This window comes from Equus asinus, chromosome 29 (genome assembly GCF_041296235.1).
Source record: "Equus asinus isolate D_3611 breed Donkey chromosome 29, EquAss-T2T_v2, whole genome shotgun sequence".
Lineage (NCBI taxonomy): Eukaryota > Metazoa > Chordata > Mammalia > Perissodactyla > Equidae > Equus > Equus asinus.
In genome coordinates, this window is record NC_091818.1 from 40922624 (window position 1) to 40931250 (window position 8627).

Here is an 8627-nt window from a genome sequence, read left to right on the forward strand (position 1 = left end):
AACTCTACAGGTCTCAATCTTCTCTTCTCTCAAGTGGGCTAATAAAAGTAGCTGCCATGCTGTCTTGTTTTGAGGATTAAATGAGCGAATGCAGGGCATGGTGAGCATTTCACAGGGTCCAGTGCCAGCACGTAAGCGAAGAGTGCTCTCGGTGAGATCGGTACTTCTGTCGCAGGAGCCCTCCAAACACAGGCCTTCAGGGCACGCAGCGGGCTATAGATGAGGCCAGTTCAGGTGGTGACAAGAGAGGTGAGCCTTATCCATGGCTGGCGGGGTTGCAGGGGGTCACTCCACTGCTGTTCAGTTACCCTTGGTCGGCAGGGCAGCACAGGTGCCATCCAAAACAGGCTGGGCCCACCCAATATTTAACCTTCCGATGCTTCCCCTCCTCTGTACTAGAAACCTGGCTCCCTTCTCTCCCGGGTAATTCTGGGGCACACTAGAAAGAAAGGAAGAGCTGAGAGGGCATTCAGAGCACTGTGTGAGATTCCTCCGTTGATTGTCCCTGTAGGTACTTTCTCCTCTGGCTCTGGAAACCCTGTTGTCCTTTCCATGTTTATTCCAGGCCCTCTCTCGTGACCACTCCCTGCCTTTCCCCTTTCCCTGCACTTGAGAAAGTTGCGCCATTTCCCCCCAGGACCTGGTAGGAGGGCAGTGAGTGCCTTTTACCAGTTGCTCCAGCCCCAGCTCCCTTCCCCTCTCTCAGGGCGGTCCAGGCCCCTACCTGAGAACCCGTTGCTATAGAAACAACCACCAGAAAAGCAGGATGTGGAGGAGGCTGGCAGGTGCGTTGGGGCCAGGGCTTTCTTAGAGATATATTATTTTTGCTTAGTTTTGGGTGGAGAAACACACCTCATATTCCCTGTTGCTTTCCTTCATCGTGGGGCGGTCTCTACCCCATACATGAGATTTAATTTTAAATTTCTGCAGCTGGAACACGCAGTCATTTTTAGTGGGCTGGTTTGGGAGCTTTTGAACGGCCCCTGGAATCCGTGAGGATCAACAGGAGCCGGCAGGGCTGGGCTGTGTTTGATTTAAAATTGGAAACACACGAGGCAGAGGGGTGGCTTTATATAGTCTGGGAGGTCCAGGAGCCCTGAGCACTGATTTATGAGAAGCTTGGTGAGAGCACATGAAAGCCGAGGTAATATTTATAAATTCTTTCCCCGAGGATGGATGGAATGTTCTTCTGAGCTGCAGTCAGAGAGCATCTTTTTGGGGGATGAAGGGAGATTGTTTAAGTCCAGTTATTCAGTGACTGAAACAAAAGGGGAACGTGGGTGAGGAGCAGCTGCCTCGAAGTCTGTTCCAGAAGACACCAGGCGAGGAAGCCCGGCTCTGCAGGCCTCTCTGTCCTGCCATCCTCAGGGCTTCCCTCTAGTGCTCGGGCCCCCACGCCTCCCCTTCCCCCATTCAGCAAGGCCGGGGACCTACAGCTGGCAATCAGGGTGACCGCATTTTACAAACAAATGTCTATCTTGGTGTCTTGGGACAGGACAGGTCCTGGGTAGCACGGGGAGGAAGAAAGGAAAAGAAGATGGAGCAGGAGGGGCAAGGAGGCTGAAGACAGATATAGGTTTTTGCCCCAGGGGACCCGAGTCCTGAAGCTGACGTGGGCCAGGACTCATTGAATGAGAAGAGCTGCTGCCCAGCCTGGCAGTGGCTGCTGCGAGGGGCTGGACTCTGCCAGCCACCGTGAGGGGCTTGCACCCGCTGTGAGTTTTGGACCCACCGGCCAAGCCAGGGGACTCTCCCAGAATTAGAGAGTGTCCACCCAACTGAGTGCCCCTTGGGCCTGGCATCCCTGTCCTTAACCCAGGAGTCTGGGAGAGAGCTGAGCCACGTGGCCGAGCTGGCTGATGACGACTTCACTTGAACAAGCAAGGACGACGGAAAAGATTATAAAAAATTGTATGTAGGCGTGAAAAACCAGGAGTGGGGAAGAGAGTGTCTTCAAGGCTGGGCCACCTTGATCTTCCATCTCAGATTTTGCATCTGCATACAAAAGGAATCCCATTTATAACTAATCCGAGTTTGAGGTTCCCAAGGGGCATTTCCCACCTGGTACTCAGGACCCCCGAGAGCAGTGGTGGGAGCACAGGGCGATGGTCCGAGGGGCTCTGCTGTCTCAGGGCGGTGGGGGAATTCTCACCTCTGTTCCAGGCCAGAGCCCCCATCTGCAGCCCGGCTTCTGGGGCCGTCAAGAAACACCAAAGGGAGGGCGAGGGGCTTGTCAGGAGGTCTTTCTGTAATAGATGCCCAGTTCCTGTCCTGACCCCAAGGATTCTCAGGAAAGGCTCTAAAGCTATTAAAATGCAGGCAGCCTGGTTCTGGCACGATGATGCAGTTGCATCTGCTTCTGTTAATCGCCGGAGGCTGGGTGGAAGGCACCAAAGGCCCCTCATCCCCTCCTGGCTGAAGGTCAGCAGACGGATAGCTCCCATACCTGCCGGGGCTTGGTTCAGCTGACGCTGGGCAAGACGGGGTTAAATGCCCACTCCTGAGCCAGGTCCCTGCCGGCGCCTGCAGAACCGGTGGACCCTCCCTGTGCAGGGGGACCTCTGACTCATCCCTTTCCTCACCTGTGTTTCGTTCCTCTTGCGGCATTTAGATGTCCCATGAAAGACACTAACGTTGGAATCGTGTTGTCCCTGGGGGTGACATCAATGTTTCTTTTGGCAGGTGGGACCATCATTCATGTCTGAACCTCTAAGGTGACCACTGGCATGGCTCTTCTGCTCACGGGCCCCCAAGGAGCTGCGTCCAATGACATCTGGACGCTCTGTCCACACTGACGAGGCTTGTTTCCAAGTCTCCACCTGCGGGTGCTCAGCCAGGCCCTACTGCTTAACTCCTGTGAGGCCCTGCTGTCGGAGTACCACCTGAAGAGGCTTTACAGCCACACCACCCTGGGGCCCCTTCCCATCCCAGACCCACCCCTGGGGTCCCTCAGCCCCTGCCCCTTCCCACCCTCGTCTTTTACCTTGGACTATTCCCAGGGGTAGAAATACATTGCCAGAGCATTAGAGCTAGAAGGAATTCCTAAAGGCGATAGCAATAGTGGCTGTCATTTATGAAGCACCTGCTGCCTGCCACGCATGTTAAGGTTGTTTCTAACCCTCACAAGTGCTCCAGAGAGGTGCTGTTATAATGCTCAGGTCACAGGGGACATGAAGGGGCTGTGGAGAGGTGGTACAGTGTGGTCGAGGGCACAGACTGGCATTCAATCCCTGCTCTGTCACTTTCCAGCTGCGGGACATCAGGCTGATTTCTTAAGCTCTCTGTGTCTCAGCTTCCTCATTTGTAAGACAGGGAAACTACTAGTAGTAGCTAGTGCATAGGGTGGCAGTGAGCTGCTGTGCATACAGAGGCTTACAACAGTGCCCGGCACCCAGGAGGGGCTGCAAAAGTGTCAGCTATCATGGTGGTGAGGATAAGGGATCGGGACATGGTCGGCAGGGCAGCAATAATTGCAAGGCCAGGAATCCCTGTCTGTCGGGCCCCAAAGCCCACATTCTTCATTTTACGTGTGAGGAAACATGCAAGGTGGGGAGAGGGTGTCAAGGAAAAAGGACTGACCCAAGATGGGCCAGCTGCTTTGTGACCGTCCCAGGGCTGGCAGCCCTTTTGGATGGGCCCCCCCAAGGTAGTGTCCACCCCACAAAACACTGCCTCCCTTTGGAACTAAAGTGACCTCTGGCAAGGCCCCTTCGCCCTCTGGGTTGTCTGATGTGACCTCTGGGAGGATGGGGTAGACTGCAGGAAGTGGATTCTGCCCACATGTGCTGGGCACACATTAACCCTCTCCAGTCTTTTCTGTCTTGTCACACAGAGCCTGCACAGCAACCAGAGTGAATAGAGGAGAGACATCAATGTGATCAGTGTTCCTCCCAGCTGGAAGCGACTCAGACCCTCAGGAGCTCTCCATGGATTTTTAACCGCTCTTTGCTACTGCCTTGGCCATTTTATTTGAAATAAATATTCAAGATTGACCTTCCCTACACTTCTTTCTTTTTGCTACACCCACCAGTACAAGATTTCATTGCAATTTTGAAAGGCGCAAAAAATGGAGATTCCGGCCTCATTCAAACCCTGGACTTAACAAGGACCATTTCGGGCAGAATCAGAAAAAGGAATGTGATAGGAACACAAGCAGTTTATTTATCCCCCTGCAACTTTCCTCTCTCTTTCATTTGACTTTCCCCCCATGAAGATGAATACAGACGTGCTACAACGGACCCCGGCTTTACTCCCAGCTTCAAAAGACGAGTCAGAGCAGTTTGGTGAAGACAGAAGGGAACAAGCGGGCACCGTGAGGAGAGAAGTGATGTTTCTCAGGAGGCCTGATCTCAGTTGTCAAAATCTCTGTCACCAAACCGCACTCCAGGGCCCAGAGTCCTCCCACCTGCCTGAATCCAACAGCAGATGATTTCAGGCCACAGAGGCTCCCAGAGTGGGTATTGTGGGTTGCAGTGGCCCTGGTCCGTGGGCTGAGTGCCTCTTAGGGGTCCTGTCCAGAGGGCTCCCTGAGGCCACACTGAGCCCTCCCTGTGGCCGGTGGAGTCAGTACAACTTTTACTGATCCTTCTGCTCACTGTCTGTGCACAGTGCTGTCACTTCTACTCCTGAGTGACAGAAGCACTTCAGGTTTGGGAGTGAGCGGCCTGTGTCTTTCTGGATGAGAAGAGGATGGGAGGAGATTGGCAGGAAAGAGGAGACAAAAGTGAGATGCGGAAAGGTGGATTGAATCAACCTTGCCCGAGGAGGAAGTGTCCAGAGGAAGCTGGAGGAATGGAGGAAGCAATGCAAAGCCTGAGGTTCTTACAATGGCTAGAGAGAGATCCCTCAGCAAAGCATGAAGCTGGGGCAGCATGCGGGGGTGGCTGGAGCACCTGGGCCCCCACCCCTCGGGACCAGCATGCGGACGAACTCCTCGTAGTTCACCTGCCCGTCCCCATCCACATCGGCTGCCCAGATCATCTTGTCCACCTCCTCTTTGGTCAGCTTCTCTCCCAGCCTGGTCGTCACGTGCCGTAGCTCAGCCGTGCTGATGAAGCCATTGCCATCCTTGTCGAACATGCAGAAGGCCTCCCGGATCTCTTCCTCGCTGTCCCTGTCCTTCATCTTCTTGGCCATCATGTCCAGGAACTCAGGGAAGTCCACGGTCCTGTTGCCGTCATGGTCGACCTTGCTCACCATGCCCTGTAGCTCGGCCTCTGTGGGGTTCTGGCCTAGGGACCGCATGACAGTGCCCAGCTCCTGGGTGGTGATGATGCCATCCCCATCCTTGTCGAACAGGGTGAAGGCCTCCCTGAAGACGGCCACCTGCTCCTCTGTCAGCTCATCAGCCATGGGAGGTGTGGGGTGGTGGTGGAGGTGTGGGGTGGTGGTGCAGGTGTGGATGCGTGCGGGTCCCCAACTCTGGTCTCAGCTGGGCTCCTCTCCCAACTCTGGAGGACTGGTGCTGATACCAGGGGGCCAGTCGGCTGGTGTTCTAGCCCTGGCTTGACTTGCTGGTGCTTAAGAAGGAGCAGGCTTCTCCCTCACCATTCAGACTCCCCGCCCTGTGGTTGCCTGAAGGCCAAGTCCTGTTTGAACAGGAACAAGGCTGGTTCCCTGGGACCAGGAACAAGGCTGGTCAGCTAATTGAGCTGACACTAGCATCTCTGTGTGGGCAGTCGGTTCCCCACACTGCCGTCACTCAGAGCTGCCAGGAGCCACTGCAAGGATACCTTCAATGAAGGCGTGGTAGACAACCCATACAGAGATTAATTTGGGTTTTTCCTCCTTGAATTTTCCCTTTCCTCTCTCTCCTCTCCAATCTTCACACCCTTCACTCAATAAAATAACCGGTTGAGGTTTTGGGCAGGGTGAAAAGCAGAAGTTGTCTTTGCCTGGAAGGAATTTCCTTTCCTAGTCTTTAGTTCCCAAAGCCTGAAAGGCTGAGGGCTCCCAAGAGGGTTTCAAAGAAGGAAGAAAAGGGTTTTCTTCACTTAGAAGCTGAGTGTCTTCTTATCTTCAGAAAAACATGAATGGAGAAGGATGTTCTCCAATCGTTCATTCACTCATTCAATCATAGATGTTTATTGAGGGCCTACTACGTTCAGATGCTGTTCTGAAAGCTGGGAATAGAGCCATGAACTGGACAGGCAACCCTCAGGCCTCGAGAAGCTGATATTCCATCCATGAGACAGCTAGTTAGCAAGTAAACTAACAAAGAAACCAAGGCAGGATAATTAGATCTTTTTGATGAATGCTCTGAAGGAATCAAACAGCTAATGTGAAGAGAACATGGGGAGGTGACTACTACAGTGATGGTCAAGGATGGCTTCTCTGCAGAGTTGCACCTGAGGGTGGCCTGAAAGGGGAGAGGGGGCTTTCCAGGCGGGAGGCTGAGCCGGCTCAAGAGTCCAGGAGTGGGAGAGGGCTTGGCATGGCCAGGGGACACAAACGTGGCTGCAGCCCGAGAGAAGACGGAGATAAGGAAGGCTGGATAAGTGAGGCTTTGCAGAATGCAGTGAGGAATTCGCATTTTATTCTCTGGCTGATGCGAACCCCAGATGTTTTAAGCAAAGGCATGTCTGAAGCTCTGAGCCCCTGGTTTGTGGGGAGCCAGAGCTGAAGTAAGAGGTATTTTTAAGAGTACAAAGATTCAGCTCCCAACCCCCAGGAAGCATGGGGAACTGACTACTGAGTAAGAAGAGGTTGATTTGCTTGTGGGAACCTATGAAAATCCAAGCTGGAGAGTCCCGGAAGAGCTGACACGATATTGAAGGAGAAGAACAATGTGGGAGGGTTGACACCTCCTGACTTCAAGACTAACTATAAAGCTACAGTAAATAAGATGGTGTGGTATTGGCCGGAGAATAGACACATAGATCAATGGGAACAGAATAGAGAGCCCAGAAACAGACCCACACAAATAGTCAACTGATCTTTGAAAAAGGAGCAAAGGCAATACAACGGGGAAAAGAAAGCGTTTCCAACAAATGGTGCTGAAACAACTGTGTCCCTCCAAAATAAATATGCTGAACCCTAACCCCCAAAGGGGGCAATAGCAGCCGGAGGCAGAAGGAGAGCCCTGGACATGGGTATGTAACTGATGCAGTGTCCTGGAGAACCAAGGGCTGGCCCCATGGGAGGACCTGGGCCTGAGACAGTCCCACTGATGGGTGGAGACTGCAAGGCCGGACAAGAATACGTTCTTGCTTCCTGCCTACTTCACCTACAGAAGGATATGTGGCCAGAAGGTGTCCGCAGATTTCATGGTGTCGAGGGTCAAATATCCAGCCTTCGCCTAAGTGTGTTCTTCAAAAAGGCACACTGAAAAAGAACTCAGTAAGGATTTTGAACAGAGTCACTCATGACTCGCAGAGGATAGTGCTGTATGGGCTGAACTGTTGCAACTCGCTAGTTAGGGAACTGTGACAGAGCGAATGTGCTTTATTTTGTGGGCTCTGTAATTCTCTCCCTGCAGCCTCTCAGTGCACTGACTCCTTTCCGTACAGAATATATTTCTGGTCTTAGGACCCATCCTAACATTTAAAAATTATTGAGGACTCCAAAGAGTTTTTAAATTTTTATTTATTTATTCATGTATTTATTTTCCAGCTTTATTTAGATATAAGTGACATATAATACTGGGTAAGTTTAACCTGTACAAAATGTGTTTTGATACAATTACATATTGCAAAATGTTTACCAAACAGCATTAGGCAACACATCTATTATATTACATAATAATGACTGCTACTTGTGTTGGAACATTGAAGATTTACTTCCTTACTGACACTAAAGTATGTAATACAGTATTATTAACTACAGTCACCATGGTGTATATTGGACCCCCAGAACTTACTCACCTTATAACTGGAAGTTTGTATTTCCAAAGAGTTTTTGTCTGCATAAGTGGAGTGTATCTATTAATATTTACTTGGTTTGAAAGTAAAACTGAGAATTTAAATATATTTAAATATTTAAATATATTTATTTGTAACTTTTAAGAAATAGAAATAAAAAACCTATTACATGTTAACATAAATTAGTTTTATGAAAAACAATTATATTTCCAAAACAAAAAATAAAGAGGAGTGGCACCTTAAAAAATAATTTTGCAGATCTCATTAATGTCTGGCTTCGTGGATGCGTGTCCGCTTCTGCACTCGGTCTGTATGAAGGTGTTGGTTTCATTTGAAGTGGAGAATAATCCAGCTTCACAAAGATGTGGAGTCGGAAAAGGAGAGAACATTTAAATGACTCAGATAATTGTGGATATTCTTCTTTGATGCCGTATCAAAATTTGACAAGTGATGGTTTCTTAAAGGTTAGTGATAGTGTGGAATCCAAAACCGTGTCAATGAATTTTTCGTACTGTTAGGTTAAAAATCCATTGGTCACTCTTGTGCTTTGAATGGATCTTTACCTCATGCATGATTTTGTAATGCCATGCATTGGTCATTTGGAAAATATTGGTTCCCTGAGTTCTGCAGGTTTTTGGAATATTGAACCATTACACGTATAATAAAAAAAAACCACATTCATCAATATCACCACCAATCCCATTAGAAAAGTCTTGAAGAATTGGAAAGTCTCAGGCACACAGTGGCACATTTGAAATTTCCAAAATT

General features: G+C 50.3%; 1 protein-coding gene across 1 annotated transcript; it reads right to left on the reverse strand.

Annotated features, from left to right (window-relative positions):
- Window positions 1-2689: 2689 nt before the first annotated feature.
- CALML3 (calmodulin like 3) lies at window positions 2690-8090 on the reverse strand. Its single transcript, XM_014845120.3, has one exon. The coding sequence runs from the start codon at window positions 5350-5352 to the stop codon at window positions 4846-4848; it is 507 nt and encodes a 168-aa protein (XP_014700606.1). The 5' UTR covers window positions 5353-8090; the 3' UTR covers window positions 2690-4845.
- Window positions 8091-8627: the final 537 nt, after the last annotated feature.